Source organism: Eptatretus burgeri, chromosome 16 (assembly GCF_056783735.1).
Source record: "Eptatretus burgeri isolate ZD-2024b chromosome 16, Ebu_testis_v1, whole genome shotgun sequence".
Taxonomy (NCBI): domain Eukaryota; kingdom Metazoa; phylum Chordata; class Myxini; order Myxiniformes; family Myxinidae; genus Eptatretus; species Eptatretus burgeri.
The window spans coordinates 63,278,039-63,295,244 of NC_140976.1; the positions used below are offsets into that span (position 1 = coordinate 63,278,039).

Here is a 17,206-nt window from a genome sequence, read left to right on the forward strand (position 1 = left end):
CAGACCCGCTGGCCTCACTCACTCACCAAGCACATGTTTCCACTTCACAACTCTTCAACACACACAGCGCTGAACTCTGCCATCCTTCTAACTACCTCCCCTAATTGACTCGTGCTCCCACGTCATCCCTTAACACTATAGCACGTTCCTTTTAACGCTACGTAGCTAAGCTACGTCCCCTCTACACATTCAAAGTCTGTCTCTGTCCTCAAAATAATCCCATACTCCATTTTCCCAACCTAAATCTGAACTACATCCCGATGCCTAATCCATTCCACGGGCCCCATGAGGACTTACCCCTGCCCCATGAAGCCGGTCTAACTAAGCTAACCCTTCCTCCTGAATAGTTCCATCCTGTGCCCTGGCCAAGGGGATCATCCACCCCTTGCCCAGGAATCCTGTTCACCCGAAAACGAGGCTTGCTGGGTTTTTTTTGGTTTGTTTTTTTTCATCGCGCAGCACCAGCGTGGCAACTCGCAACCTGCGCACCAGCGTGGTAATTCACAGACGCACACCTTTGGCGTGACGTCATGGCAGCTGTTCGCGTCCCTCGTCCCTCTTGGACGGTACCATCCGGCAGGGATTCACCCTCCTGCCGGATTCCAACCACACACGCGCCATGACGTCACCCGGCGCATAAAAAAAACATAAGCCTCACGTCTCGAGGGGTTCCCCACGCGAACACATGTGCTTTGCCCGTTGGAGCTTAACACACACGCCCGCGTGGAGAACCCGTCCGGTCCAAATCCAAAATCCTGCCTAAACTTTGTCCGTCCGCGGGATCGGCAAATCCACCGCTGGCGTTTCCGGACCGGGCTTCACTCCCGCAAGCGAGCACGTGGCGGCCTCGTGCGTTGCACAGCACGGAACTCGCGCTCACTGCTGGGTGAACCGGGCGCGGTGCTCACAATAGCTACGGCCGCTATTCGCCTTCGTCTCTCTGTCGCCGTCTCCATCGCCATTCGATCCACGCACACCTGTGTGTCACGACGCTCACACTCCACTCCATCACATTCACACCGGGAGACGCGGCTGCGTGCTCCCGCATGCCAACTGACATCTCCCTTACACACAGCGACCTTATACACGCTGTCTCCCTCACACTCGGCCGCTCACTCACTCGTGCCATTTCCCTTGCACACACCATACCACTCACACACGCGGAGGTATTCGCCCGCGGTTTGTCACTTACACACGGCGTGCTGGGAAGCACGCACTCCGGCACACTCACCACCACACCACTCACACACGGGGTCGCTTCCACACACGGGGACGCACTCACACCTTGCACCATACACACCGGGACAACCACACTGGGGATTCGTGTCCCCACAAAGGTCTCCGGGGCCTCTATACCCCCCAAGCTCTCCGTGCACCCGTTCGCAGCACTCCTCCCATCGACCCCGCAAAGCACGACCGAACCCACCTGGTAGTGATTCGCCTCAAGGGGGCATACTCCCTCCCCTCGTTCCTGGAGGAGGCTATCCAACTGCTCGCACCGGGTCCCTACACGTTCCGCGAGCTCACCCCCATTATCCTCCACTAACTCCCTGTGTGTGTGTTCGTCACTAACCCCGTCCAATTCACTATCTATCTCCCGTGGCTCTGTACATTTATTAGTTTCTGTTGTCTCCTCGTGTCTATTGGTCTCTGCTTCTTTCTGGCGTCTTTCCCTTATCTTTACGTAGGTCAACCTTGCTTTCTCCTTAAGTCGCTACAGTCCTTCCCTCTGTTTCACTCCTTGCTCTTTCACGATCTCCGCGTACCTCATCCTTGCTTTCCGTCTTAATTGTTCTTTTCTCTCCCTCCCAATTCCTTTCACCTCGTCTCTTGTCTCCCTCGTGCACGTCTCCGTCACCCTAATTAGTTTTTCCCTCTCGGTCACCGTCACTGTTGCTCTCTCCGACACCTTTACCAGTCTCGCCCAACACGCCCCCCCAATTATTTTCTCCTTACCCGCCTCCACCACGGGCCTGACAGCCGTTGCACCCCCTCCCAGCTCGTTCGCTCCCACACGCGGCGTCGACATTTTGAGCTCCACCGTTGTCGCCTTCATGCCCGCCTGCAGGCTTCGGCCTATTTGCTGCATCTCACCCCGCAGTTCTTTTATTTCTTCCTTCATGTTTGTTTCCATTTTTTCGTTCATGCCTTTTATTTCTTTTTTCATTTGTTGAGTATTCGTATCCATTTTCGTTTTCATTTCGTGCATGTCCCCACTGATTCCTGCCAGCATGGCGCATAGCTGGGCCATGTTGGGCGCACTCAGCTGAGCCGATTCGGCAAGGATCGGGGGGGTTTGGCGGAGAGGGGGAGGGAGGTGTCATACACCGCGGCCGCCGCCGCACCTATTTCGGGCTCTGGGTTCATTTGGGGGAGTTCGTCCTGTACCATAAGCATTTCCTGCTCGGGGTTCTCATCCTGAGCCATGGATTCTACACATTCTACATCCATTCCTACTACCCCCGGCTCCCGCTCGCCTTGAGACTCCATCTTATTTCTCGTAAGGGGTTAATTTAAATCGCTCGTAATTTGGAGGGAATCGGGGGTCGCTCCTCTCACCCCTGGACCGATTCCCCGTGAATTTACCTGGAGACAGGAGAGTTTGTTTCCCGCTCTCTGACACCAGTGTTGCGAGGAGGGGGATGGGTTTGTATCCCACTTCTGACACCAGTGTTGAGAATTCGCTCCCGCCGGCGTGCGAACGGCCACGTGACTCGAATCGCGGCACGTCGCCCACCGGACGGACAATTCTGTCGTGACCCTCCGGGAACTATCGCCCGCAGCCATTCACGGGTGGGCCTTTCGGCCTCACCACGATCGTGCCAATCGGCCACCCGCGTGGGATAGGGTTGTTCGCCAAACTCGACCTACCTAAGTACCCACATGGATTGTAGACCGGGCGATCGCACCTCGCCGCAGGTCGACTCCGGACACGGGCCGCTTAAGCGATCCGCTCCGTGCTATCGGGATAACCGAGCGGTGTTATCGTCGGCCTCGACGGTTCCGATTAATTATCGGGCGTATTAAGCCCACGACGAACCCGTTACGTGAAGCAAGATGGAGATTCAATTAAAGAAAAGACGAAGCGAAACGGGAAAACAGTTCAACATAATGCACATTTATTCCGCGGCACACGGAGAGCACACATATAGCAAATGCACCAAAAGAAACAATGACGCAGAGATACTACCGACTACGCGAGCACACGGCAACACTGAAACAGTTTTACTTCACAGACGGCGCCGACACACATTTACTCAAAAGCAAAGGAAAAGAAAGCCACCCTCATAGGCAAGGGGGCAGACGGGCCCGTAGGCCAATGTGTGCGCGGGACCTGGAGGAGCGGCCAGGCCCGTGAGACCGGGGGGGGGGGTGGTCCTACCCGCGTCTTCGTGATGAGCCGCAAATGTGGCAGCGCGGCGGTGCCCGACTTTGTGCTCCTTCGCGGGTTTCGTTGGCACCGCTTGGAGTGGGGTGGGAATGTGGCCCCCTTTTCGCACTATCTCAGCGCGGGGGAAAGGGGGAATTGTTGATTCTTTGGGGAAGGAGTATAGCTGGCTTGCTTGGGTCCCGTGACGAGCGATTCCACCGCGACCTCATCGCCGACCGCTTTCTTCCATGCCTCGGCCCCGAGCTCCTCGGACTCTTCCCCCAATTCTCCTCAGCCGACTGCAGAAAACCACCTGGACGCCCTCCCCTCCCGACTCCACTCCGCGCTCCAACCCGACTTGACTGCCTCGCAACAACAACTCTTGCGCAACAACTCTTCTTTCTCTCTGCCCCAAAACTCTCTTCGCTTTTCTGCCACTCAACTCTGCTTTTCTGCTCGGCATTTTATAGGCCAGCAGGAGAACCCATATGCAAATTTCCAGATCAGGATGAGCTCGGGGGCGGAGCCATGCTCGCCCATTGGACGGAGGAAAAGGGGCGTGAATCTCCCCTGATCCTAGAATTTGCATATCTCGATTCCACACAGACGCGCCTGGAGGCGAGGCCAAGCCGCCCCGCGCTTGCTGATTGGACGGATCAGAAGTGGGCGTGTAGCATTCCTGATCCGAATTCTCCTCGGAAAGGCCGCATTTTGCACTTGCGGCTCGGCGCGTATCTTGTACGAGCCCAGGACAGCCCGACGCTCGGTGCTCACAGGTGGTGTGGGAATGGCAGTAGAAGGAGGGAGCTGAGGGTGGTGGAGGGTTTATGGTGGTGGTTTGATGGTCATGGTGCGTTTGGGAATGGCATGATGCGATGATGTGGGAGCGAGTTGTGAAGGTAAAGGTCGTGGCTGTTGGCGTTGTTGTTGTGAAGCGGCGTTGTGGTTGTTGGTTGTTGTGTGATGGCGTTTGGTTCAAAATAGAGATAGAACAGAAAAACGGCGATCTCAAAGCGTCGCAGCCCGAATGAATCACATTTATTCCCTCTAAACAACGGGTTTGGGGCTAACTACACATGTACTTACAGAGATATCTCACCTACGTGACCTAAATGGTGGTTTGCGAATTTCCACAGCCGTAACAATATGATCCTCCCACTGACAGGTCCAAAACGAGTGAGCTTCTGTTCTTTTGCAGTCGGTCATGAAAACCTATTTTTCCATGAAATTAGTCTTGCAACATTGATTGCAGTGTAGAGGACTTCACAGTAGTTGTAAATCCAAAGTTGTTGAGCATTCTGGTATAATCATTAAGCAGACTTTGTAAACTGCGAAACTCATGTTGTTCAAAGATAACATTTCGGACATGCTGAAAGAACTTCTGTTTAACCTCGGATGGGTGAATACAATTCAGGTGAAATTGCTGATCAGTCAAATCATCTGATTTACGTGGAATATACTTCTTCCAGCAAGAGCGATGATAGCGAGTCTCAGCTGAAAATGGGTCAGGAGTAGAGTCTATCAAAGCTATGAGTCTGTTTCTCATACTATCATCTTCAAGGTGAACTGTATGACATTTGAAAACATTCCACGCATCCCACTGCTGGATGATGTGCCATTTGTTTCTCCCTGGATGCTTTGTATCTTCAGGCAACATACTTAGACACACAAGTTTTTGTCATGTATTACAGTAATTACACCAAAGCTGGAACGTAACTTTCTCTGATTTGAAACTGTTTTCCAGATTATTAGATGACAAAGGTGTCTGACGATCAGGACAATTTTCAGCACTTTTTTCTTCAGATTTTTTTTCGTTTATGGGTCTTGGAAAGCTAGTCTTTACTTGCAATTTGGGCCCTACACAGTTTGTGGTAAAAGACTCCTTGAAGACCATTTTCCCATTCAACCTCATCATACACTGAGCCATATTTACCTTGTCCCTCCCAGTTCTTAGCGTGATTTTTCAATGTTTCCCAGGCTTCAATTGGCGTGTTACTCTTGTCTTCATCGCAGTCTCCTTGGCAAAGGATGCAAGTGCCAATTTCTCCACTCCCTCGTTTCTTCTCTCTGCTTTCTCTGCTATCTATCATCTGCAAAAAAAAAGTCATGTATTAGGTAAATAATCTATCATGTAATCCATTACGAAATTTAGAACCTTACTTGTTATTAAACAAAATATCAACTTGAAACTGAACATTATATAATGCCTTCTTATATATTTTAGTAAATATATAGTCTTATCTTTGGTGGTGTCAATGATTTATTAACTAAATAATTAATTACATTTTGGATCTGTTTGTGACTTAACAATGATAAGGATATGTATCTTCAATGAACAGCATGATTGAACAAAAGTTTAAGAGATGCTTATACGCCCCGTCAGGTCATTAGCTCGCCTGTTCGAAGAACAGTGAGTTATAGCGATACCGCCGGTGTGAGCGTGAGCGTCAGCGTGAGCATGAGCGTGAAAATGTTAAAATTTTTGGTGCAAGTTATTTCGAAGCTTGCCATTCATTTAATATGTGTACTAGGATGCTGATATTTGGCAGGGAGGTTCGTTTGGGGTATATTATTGATGTAGTGAAGTTGAAATAAAAAAAAAATTTCAAATTTTTAAAATTTTTGACCTGTTTTGAACTTAACTTTTTAGTAGCACATCAATGTTAAAGTTTTTGGTGCAAGATATTTAGAAGCTTGCCATTCATTTAATATGTATATAAGGATGCTGATATTTGGCATGTAGGTTCCTTTGGGTATATTATTGATATAGTGAAGTTGAAATTAAAAAATAATTTGGAATTTTAAAAAATTTTGACCTGTTTTGAACTTAACTTTTTTGTAGCACATCAACGTTAAAGTTTTTTCCTTTCCAATGTTTTGATCTACCACACTATTTTTTAGCTCGCCTGTTCGAAGAACAGAGAGCAATAGCGATACCCCCAGCATGAGGGTCAGCGTCAGCGTGAGCTTGAAAATGTTAAAGTTTTTGGTCTAAGTTATTTAGAAGCTTGCCATTCATTTAATATGTGTGCTAGGATGCTGATGTTTGGCATGGAGGTTCCTTTGGGTATATTATTGATGTAGAGAAGTTGAAATAAAAAAATAATTTCAAATGTTTTAAATTTTTGACATGTTTTGAACTTAACTTTTTTGTAGCACATCAACATTAAAGTTTTTGATGCAAGTTATTTAGAAGCTTGCCATTCATTTAATGTGTACTAGGATGCTGATATTTGGCATGGAGGTTCCTTTGGGGTATATTTTTGAATTAGTGAAGTTGAAATTAAAAAATAATTTCAAATTTAAAAATTTTTGGACTTATTTTGAACTTAACTTTTTTGTAGCACATCAACATTAAAGTTTTTTTCCTTTCCAATGTTTTTATCGACCACACTATTTTTTACTGATTACAATATACAAATACATATATTGCTTTAAAATTATTTGGATCGGACTTCACTGCAATGCTTTATAAAAAATATTATTAGATGAGTCTTTTAAAAACGATAAATGTATAAACAGGCAAGCATTGGGTAGCTTTGACACCAACTCTCTGGTTTTAAATTTTCCACGCCATCTGTACTTTGTCATCAAGAAACCGGTACATACTGAACTACGATTTTGTACATGCACTGCAGATATAGACTTGCCAGCTGGTTTATAGAATTACATCCATAATAATAAGTATTTAAATCTGACCCGAGTGTAATGTCTGCCCCAAAACTGAGAAAAAGTCTCCGTATAGGCATATATATGTAAGACGCCCTCTGGTATTGCATATACATAATTATTATGGTCAGATTTGAAATCCATGACCCCAAAAACATAGATTTAGACACCAAAACGAATGTTCTAGACTAATTAGAAGTGAAATTGAACCACAATATTGATTTTGGGTGGCCATTTTGAATTTCGCCCCCTGGTGGAGTTAGCTCGCACTTTTGAGAGGGGTACCCTTGCTAAAATTTCTTTTTTTGGCCCCATATACCAGAATCTGCATTGAAAAATTGGTTCCAGAAACTTGGTCACGGACTCAATGGTGGGTCACGGACTCAATGGTGGGTCACGGACTCAATGGTGGGGTCCTCTACTATTATTACTCCAAAAGATTATCACATTATCGAATGTGTTATAATCCATTAAATGCATGAGGAAGTAAAGTCTGATTAGTGATGTTGCATTTATGGGTTGACTGACTGCCTGGACGCAACTAAGGTTGTAAATCTGTTGACGGTAATGTCGTGATGTGGATCCATTACCGAGGTTGTGGATCTGTTTGGAGAGGTTCTGGGCTGAATGGGTCGAAACCTTGAGGAGGAAAGGTGCCCAGCTGATGATTCATCCGATCGGGAAATCATTCAGTTGCTTACAGGTGAAGGTTTTTAATTTAGGAAAGGGAACGATGTTTTGAGGTTTATAATTTAAATCAAGTTGAATGTGAGATGTTATGAAATTCACATAATTTGCAGCAATCCTTTAAATCTATCTATAATTCCAGCAGTGTGTGTGTGTGTGTGTGTGTGTGTGTGTGTGTGTGTGTGTGTGTGTGTGTGTGTGTGTGTGTGTGTGTGTGTGTGTGTGTGTGTGTGTGTGTGTGTGTGTGTGTGTGTGTGTGTGTGTGTGACCACTGTTTCTCGACAACCACTGATCCGATCTAATCAAAACTTGTCAGATATATTGCTGGGGACCTGAGGATGTGCCTTTTCAAGGTTTGATATGAATCGGACAAGTGCTTCCGAAGTTATGACCATTTATTTACCAAACCAATGACAAGACACGTTATTGCGTGGGCGTGGCCGATGGGGGAAGGGAAGCTCAGCCGCGTTCCCCATTACCGGTTACAACGTACGGGCTTCCGGAGAGTGATGACTTCGTGTATTCTAATAATTTCTCGATTTCTTATGCGCATTTATAAACACAATGCCCCAAGTTATGATCGTTTTCATATTAGATGGTGCATAAATTTCGGTAACATCAGAGTGCTGGTATGCTCCAAACCAGGAAGTAAATTTTTTTCTCTCTCTCTTCTCTTCTCTTTTTGTTTTTCCTTACCACGACATTGCAAAAAGGTAAAATACGTTGGCGCTAATTGAATAATTGGCCATTAAAACCTAAATTGCGAATAATCGTAACTGTGATATGTGAACTTCCGGGCCACGCATGTATGGGCACGCGAGAGCGAAGAAACGGCCTGTGTGGTTGTTGTTTCTTGCTCGCGGTTGGAATATTTATTTATTTATTTATTTTTACGGGCACGTACTAGTTATATTAAATTCTAGGAACTCCTTCAGTAGCAGATCTCTTTGGAGAATCCTTGGCTATCGCTGGTCAGACTTTGTCCTATGAGCGGTTACTGAGAGAGACTCAAATGAGATTTGTTACCTGCATTGTCCGAGAGCGTCAGCTGCGACTGTATGGACATGTGGCTCGTTTCTCTGACGCTGATCCTGCTCACCTCGTGAGTGGAGAAGGACAATGGGACGACCGCATGTTTCTTGGTTGCAGCAGGTTCATTGGCACACCAAGGAGATGGGGATGGGCCATCCATCTGCCTGGGGGATGGCCAGACCAGTGGAAAGTGGACGCAGCGATGCGCTGCTCCGGCACATGCTCCCATACCTAACCTAACCTCGGTGTGTGTGTGTGTGTGTGTGTGTGTGTGTGTGTGTGTGTGTGTGTGTGTGTGTGTGTGTGTGTGTGTGAGTGAGTGTGTGTGTGAGTGTGAGTGTGTGTGTGTGTGTGTGTGTGAGTGTGTGTGTGTGAGTGTGAGTGTGAGTGTGAGTGTGAGTGTGAGTGTGAGTGTGAGTGTGAGTGTGAGTGTGAGTGTGACATGGAATTGTTGGAAACGGAAAATAAAAAACAAGATGTGTGGTTATTCATTTATTTTTGTGTTTTTTTGTTTTCTGCAGCAACACTCAAGACTTCTCTCGATAACTTCCACAGGAATAGAAATTGTATATTTTCTGCCTGCTGCCTGGACCGTAATATCGGCCGTTTTCACATGGTTTTGTCCATTTCTACCTAAAACAGAACCAACCGTCCTTGAGTGGGTGTTCAGTTTCTTTCGAAATCCACTGAAAGAGGTAAGGAACACATTCGGCAGATTACATTTGACGAATTTTGTCATAAAACAAAATACATGCATTCATTAAATCCTTCTCACACACATTCAACTTGTGACCATGACTTTTCTCAAGCGTATTGTAATATATACTTGGAAGGGCTGGTGGAATGGCCTTGTGGTGTTGTGCACACCTCTGGGCTGTTTCGCTTTAAAAAATTTGAATCCCAACCCAGCTATAAACGATCATCTGAGTGTTTTACAAGCAGGATGATTCATATTAGTCTGGCTCTCTCTGGCTCTCTCTGGCTCTCTCTGGCCCTCTCTCTGGCTCCCTCTCTCTCTCTCTCTCTCTCTCTCTCTCTCTCTCTCTCTCTCTCTCTCTCTCTCTCTCTCTCTCTCTCTCTCTCTCTCTCTCTCCCTCCCCCCCCTCTCATTTTCTCCCACCCTCCCTCAGTATTCCTCTCAGCGAAGGGGCGGGTGGTATTTGCTCGTGTGTATGTATATGTTTATGTGCATATATATTTACACACTATTTGTTGTGGTAAGACAAATTTAGAATTATTATCTTGCCAAAACCAAGTTTTTGCAAGATATGTTAGTCAGCTTGTATGTATTTTTTTTTGTTTGTTTGTTTGTTTGTTTGTCTGTAATCACGTATATAAAATTCTGCAGAGCACAGTTGTCATCGGAAATTTTTGTAACTTCGCATATCAGAGGCCTATAGAGGTCCCTTTCAGTGCACAAAATTTTGAAGGTCAAGGTCACTTTGGCGCAAATCAGGGGAGTCGACGAAACCCTTATTTTTTGAGTAATTTTGATCGGATCGTCTTCAAAGTTCGTGGGAATATAGTTCATGGTCTGGCGCTCAGCTGATTAATTTTTGGTGGCGATTGGCCTTGACCTTCATATATTTTTTTTATTCTTATTTTTTGTTCTGTAATCATGTATAAATCACTCTACAGAGCACAGTTATCATTGGAAATTTTTGTAACTTCGCATATCAGAGGCCTATAGAGGTCCCTTTCAGTGCACAAAATTTTGAAGGTCAAGGTCACTTTGGCGCAAATCAGGGGAGTCGACGAAACCCTTATTTTTTGAGTAATTTTGATCGGATCGTCTTCAAACTTCATGGGAATGTAGTTCACTGTCTGGCGCTCAGCTGATTAATTTTTGGTGGTGATTGGCCTTGACCTTCATGGTTAGCACCTGAGGTCAAACATATTTGACCCCAAGGTCAAATTTTCAAGTTTTAGGAACCATATCGTGTAGTACCTCAAATTGAACACCTCGATGAGTGCTTTCTAGATATGTCAAGCTTGAGACATTATGACGTCATTTGGTGATGTTATGAGGCAAAAGCATATTTTTCATGGCTACTCTAGAACGATTCTCATCGGAATCTCTCGTAGGCAGATATTCCTCAAGGAGTGGCTCCTGGTGGATAGCAGCTCTGTTCACCTCAGTGTGACCTTAAAGAAGTCACACGTGGTCACCTTTTGGCAAGATACGGGTCACCCTGCGGGTGACATTGGTTTATTTTTTATTTTTAGCAGCGTCTCGCGTCACGAATGCTGCTCATAGAGAGCTCGGCGTTGTTGTTGTTGTTGTTCTTCTTCTTCTTCTTCTTCTTCCTCTTCTTCTTCGGACAAAACCTTAATCTCTAGCTCTTGTATATATAAGATCCGGATCTCCTTATGAGGAGATATGATGAGCACATGTACACATCCTCATATAGACGGTGCCTTTTGAGAGCGTCTATCATGAACTTTTAAATGTATTCCGACATTTGCTTTTAAGTTTCGAAAAGTTCACGTTACTATTTAAAGATTATTCCATTTATCTTATTGTAATATCGTAAATACATTATTTATTTCGTAAATACACGATATATTGTAAATACATAAATACATTATGACGCGTTTCGCTATTGGCTTAATCAAGGCACGTGACGAAATATCGGAAGTTGTTGTTGTTGTTGTTTTAAAGAAAAAATGTTTTTTTTTTTAGCCGACAAAACCTTTAGGACGCTGCTCATGGGCACATTTGTCCTTGCTTCATCAAAGAACGTTTTTGCTACAAGAACATTAAAATGCCACATCTGATGTTAAACTAAGGTTAGGACAGGAATTTATTTGCCCATGGTACTGGTGATAGCTCACCTACTCTTCACCAAGGACACCATGGGATCTTTAACATCCATCAACGAATGCTGGCAGATGGGACTCCCGTTTATCCTCCATCCGAGGGACGGCGCACACACTGAATCACCCTGCCTGTGAAACACTGAGATGACAGTTTATTGCTGAGTCATGACTCAAACTCAGGCTAGACAGCTTTGAGGTGAGTGTGCATACCTCTCGGCAATCCTGCTAGCCACAGCATGGTGAATCATTTTTAGCTCGCCTGTTCGAAGAACAGAGAGCTATAGCGATACCCCCGGCGTGAGCGTGAGCGTGAGCGTCAGCGTCAGCGTGAGCGTGTGAAAATGTAAAAGTTTTTGGTACATGTTATTTAGAAGCTTGCCATTCATTTAATATGTGTACTGGGATGCTGATATTTGGCATGGAGGTTCCTTTTTGGGTATATTATTGATGTAGTGAAGTTGAAATTAAAAAATAATTTCAAATTTTTAAAATTTTTGACCTGTTTTGAACTTAACTTTTTTGTAGCACATCAACGTTAAAGTTTTTTTCCTTTCCAATGCTTTTTATCGACCACACGATTTTTATTGATTACAATATACAAATACATATATTGCTTTAAAATTATTTGGATCAGACTTCACTGCAATGCTTTATAAAAAATATTATTAGACTAGTCTTTTAAAAACGATAAATGCATAAACAGGCGAGCATTGGGTGGCTTTGACACCAACTCTCTGGTTGGTAAAAAGTGGTGAATGATTACATTTTCTCCTAAATCAATAATTAACTGATTAAAATGATTACAAATGAAATGCTTCTGAAAAGGGTAAGAAAGAACTTATTGTTTCCACTTCGTGAAATAAGACAGAAGAGAACAGAGCTTGTCAATAGTCCCCTCATTCAAAGAGATGCACAGTTTTGTAACAGAGGCGAACTGCATTTAACTTCTCTCTACCTCAACTAAACAGAAGATGGAGGTATTTAATCTTCAAAGCATTTTATACCTCCTCCAATTAATTTGGACATCCCTTGATGCTTTCCAGGACGAACATTTCTGTGTTTAAATAATTCAAGATTTCTTGGGGTGAAGTTTCCAGACCCAGTGTCTTTGCTTTTCCTTGTTTCTTATTTTCTGATACCAAAGCCTCTAGTTTATCTGCATTGTTAATTTTGTTTGAGGTGCTGTTTCATCAACAGTTTGATCCCCACCATCTTTCTTGACCTCATTTTCATTACCATGTCTTTCCTTCTTTGCAATTTCATTCCAGAGTCACCTTCAAAGAGTGAGCTGCACGTATACTTGGGTCCTCCAAATAGCATAGCCATCAAGATTTGCATTTCTTCTTTCCTTCATACTCTGATCGATAGCGAGACACAACTTGTGCGCTATCGTACTCTCCTGTTCATTTAACTTCCTCAGTAATGCCTCAAAGATTTTGTTCAGCCTTGATCAAGTCACAGGCTCTCCAACCTAATACCAATTACCAAGGCACTCACTTCCATAACTTCTAAGGCCTCAACAATTTTTGAAATGACCTTTCACTCTTCTTTAGAGGGAAAAGGTCAATGGCAGAAAGATCAATCAAAAGCGTACTTGGAAAATTATGATAGCCAGTTTATACATCTCTTCGAAAAGGTGCCACATTCATGGTAAAATTATTCTGAAATTATGGGAAAATTAATCACATTTCAACATTTTCAAAAACGAATTTTTGACTAATTAAATTTGAAACAATGATAAACTGATTGACAAATTAATCATAACTGTGCCTCGTCTTGCATTCCGTCCATGATGTAGTTATAAAGAGAAACGTATTGGGCTTAAACTATCTTTCGAGTGCATTGCCGGTGGCAGGTCATGGTGTCAATCATGAAGCATTACATCCCATAAAGGGAATTATGTGAAGCAGGATGCCTGGATGTAATCATGTTCATGAATAAGATCCCATGGGCTATTTCAAAAGTGTAGGCTCTTTTACTTATCTTATGGTGAAGTAAACTGGCAGAAGAGTAAATGAGATATCGATATGAAATGCAAGATAACTAGGAAATGTGATGCAAGTTGACGCCATTGGAGGAGCAAGAGTTGGGTAAATCAGAGGTAAATATCCGGCACGGCAGCTGTTTTAATATGTAGAGATGTGGATATAACAGTCGTGTGAATAGCTAAATCACCTCTTCCATTGTCTAACTCGAACGTGTGTCTGTGTTTGTTTGTTTTTTTGTTTTTTTCTGTGTTGCAGAACTGCGCTTTATCCCTGAAATGTTGCTTTGCAAGATCATTTTTGGAGTCAACATTGCACCGGATTCACTCAACCTGGAGCTTCCTCCAAATATGGTGTTTGTCTCTCTTGAAGAAAGTCATCAACATTAACTGGGTATGGAGTTTCTTTTGCACTTTCCATTGAGTTTAAAAACACTGATATGATTTTGTTTTGTTAACGAGATGATGAGTGAAAAGGTTTTTCATAATAAGCAGGAAATCTCAATAATTGGTTTCAACAATGATGACCAAGGCCTTTACAAGGAGTTGGGGGGGGGGGGTTCGTTAGTTTTTCGGGAATGTGTCAGAGAGGGGGAAAGAATGAGATTGAAGAGAATGAGTGAGTTGTCTCCAAAGATGGCCTCAAAGAGGAACAAATGAGTGGAAGTGAGCAGTAATCCTGGATTTCAGTAGTTTCACCAGAAGAGTATTGATGGTGGACTGTGTGAGACCTGCAGAAACCTGCGGCGAGGGGGGGGGGGGTGGGGCAAAGCACAAAGAGCAGAGGGGTGCATGACCAGAAAGGAGGGGGAAGAAGACACACCATCGACCTGTGGGTAATGGTAAAGTGATAGACCCATAGACTGAGCTTCATTGTGAGACATTGCAATGATCTTGAAGGCTTTGGTTTCCACATCATGAAGCTGAGCAAGATGTAAGCCAGAGGATCCAGCCCAGAGGGGAGAGCAGTGCTTCATCAAGCTGTGGATGACAGCCATGTAAGTGAATAGGAGTTCAGGTGAGCCAAAGAAGGACTTTGTACGATGGAGGATGCCCATTCGATGGCTGGATTTGTAGGCCAACTTTGAAATGTGGTTTGCCCAAGAACAATCACAGCTGACAGTGAGACCCATGAGTTTGAATGACAACTTCAACTGAACATCCTCATGAGGATTGTTAAGGAAGTGTTGGGGGGGGGGGGGGAGAGAGTGGTTGCCACATGATCCTTTCGGAGAGAGAATGTGACATTTCTCAGGATCGAAAGACATATTCCGTCTTTCACAAGTTTTTTTTTTCCAAAGTTCTGAAGAGAGAGAAGCGGCTGCATCCTGTCTGTCTGAATGATGAGGGATGTCACGACACAGGGGGGCGTCTTCATCAAATAGATAAAGAGGATTTCCCAGGGAGTCAGAGAGATGATTTATGAAGATCAGGAATAGGACTGGCCCAGAACATTCCGCCTTGACAGGGAGAGGAGATGAAAGAATTCCATTGAGTTTCACATGATGGCTAAGAGAGTCGAGGATTCTGCAGCCATGTGTAGAGTTGTGCTTGGATGCCTGAAGCAAAGTTTGGAGAGTAATGCGGGATGTCAGACTGTATCAAAAGCACAAGATATATCCAGAAACAGCACTGAATTCATATCTGACATTGAGGGTGTTCATACATTGTTGTGAAAGTAGAAGCAGTATGTCCAAGATAGAGAGAGTCACCTGCTCTGAATCAAAATACAATGGCAAACAGTTTGGTCAAAGAAGAATGGCCCAAGGATGCTCAATGCTGATATCTCACACCACACTGTCACTCCTGGTAAGTTTCAATGGTGTTCCATAGTAACAAGCGGATTTTCAGGAGCCCAGTAGGTGGAAAAGGTTGATTGGTCCATTGTCAGGTCAGGATAGATCTGTGACCTGCTACAGGTACCATGTAAACCTGTACTAACCTGTTGCATGGTCGGGTTGGTGGCGACTAAACCGTCTCCCCCACCAGGTTTTTTGGTGAGGAGGGTGTTTGGATATGGACACCCAGCAGGATTAAAAACAAAACATGTCAAAGGGCGGAGGAGCTCCTTGTGAGCCAATGGCCATCCATATCTAGTGCCCAACTGTGTCTGCAGACGTCCTCCTGCAGTTGGGTTACTTTTTATGAGGAGGTTGGTGGCAGCATTTGCACTCCGGCCACTGTAAAACCCTTCATTCCGCAAAACACAAAAACGCAAAAAAAAAAATCTGAAAACCCACTCCGTGGGAGTACCTCCTGCGCAGCTTCCCTTCGCAGGGCAGCTCACCGGATGACGGGATTGAGGCAAAGCCTTCGGGACCCCCAATCTTTGATGAAAGGAGGGAAACCACAGGGTAACATCCCTGGGTCAGATTGCGGGAGAGTGTGTCGGAGTGGTGCTGAGGTGTCGTCCACCAGATGGCGGTCTCCTTGGGTTAACCTGAGGCGGTCCCTTTGGGTGGGTGCCTGGAATGTCCTCTCCCTAAGAGAGGATGACCACCTGTCTCTGTTATCATCTGAGCTCAAGCGTTTGGACATCAGTATTGCAGCACTCTCTGAGGTTTGAAGACCGGATTGCGGCGAGATAATGGTGGGTGGTTACTCCTACTATTGGTCTGGTTGCTCTGATGGTTACCATACTCAAGGAGTTGCTGTTGCTGTGTCCAATATGCTGACCCCAATGATAATTGAGGTAACACCGGTCAAAGAGCATATTATGAGACTAAGGATTCGTCACTCCTTAGGTGTCATTTCCCTGGTCTCTGTCTATGCTCCGACTGAGGCGAGTGACCTCACCGTGAAGGACACATTCTACGCCACGCTCGAGTTCTACACATTCTACGCCACGAGATAGACTTCTAGTCTTGGGGGATTTCAATGCATCGACTGGAACTGATAGGGATGGTTCTGAGGTGTGTGTTGGTCCCCATGGGTCAGGAACTATGAACCAGAATAGCACTAATTTCCTTGACTTTGCAAGAAGTCATGGACTTAGGGTGGCTGGTTCATGGTTTCAGCACCCACAAGCTCATCGCTGGACTTGGTATTCCAATGCTGGCGGTGTGGCAAAGGAGATTGACCATGTCCTTGTTGACGGTCGCTGGAGGATGATCCAGAACTGCAGGGTCTACCGGAGTGCTCAGTTCCTCAATACTGACCACCGGCTTGTTGTAGCAACTCTGCACCTTAAATCCTGGAGAATGGTACCATCCCAGCCTCGGCTGGATGTTGCCAAGCTCAAGGATGAGAGAGTAGCTGAGGAGTTTGCGAACAGGTTGAGTTGACATTTGGGGTGTCTGGGTGCTTTGGGGGGTCCTGTAGAGTTGTGGAGTGCCTTCAAGACCACCGTCCTTGATGTTGCCGGTGGATGTCTTGGAACTCACCGCAGGGCAAAGAAGAATTTTGTCTCTCAAGAGACACGGGATACCATTGACCAGAGTTGCAGGGCCAGGCTGAATGGCAGAGCTGAGCTGTTCAGATAGCTGAGGTATAAAACTGTACGTGCACTAAGGGTGGATAAGGAGGCCTATGTGTGAGGAATTGTGAGGGAGTAGAGCATCACCTGTGGACAGGTGATTCTTGTCCCGCTTACAGGGGAATTCGCGCATTGCGTTCATCCAAGCCCATCCCTCGGAGCACTGCAG

The 17,206-nt window shown here is 45.1% G+C and overlaps 1 protein-coding gene across 2 annotated transcripts in view; it reads left to right on the top strand.

Moving 5' to 3' along the window:
- Window positions 1-17,206, top strand: part of LOC147011197 (uncharacterized) — an 80,115-nt gene that overhangs the window by 34,907 nt on the left and 28,002 nt on the right. For both annotated transcript variants that reach the window (XM_085859062.1, XM_085859063.1), the window contains exons 5-6: window positions 9,280-9,453; window positions 13,822-13,956. In XM_085859062.1, coding sequence (XP_085715188.1) covers window positions 9,280-9,453; window positions 13,822-13,956 — 309 coding nt within the window. The remainder of the gene's footprint in view (window positions 1-9,279; window positions 9,454-13,821; window positions 13,957-17,206) is intronic.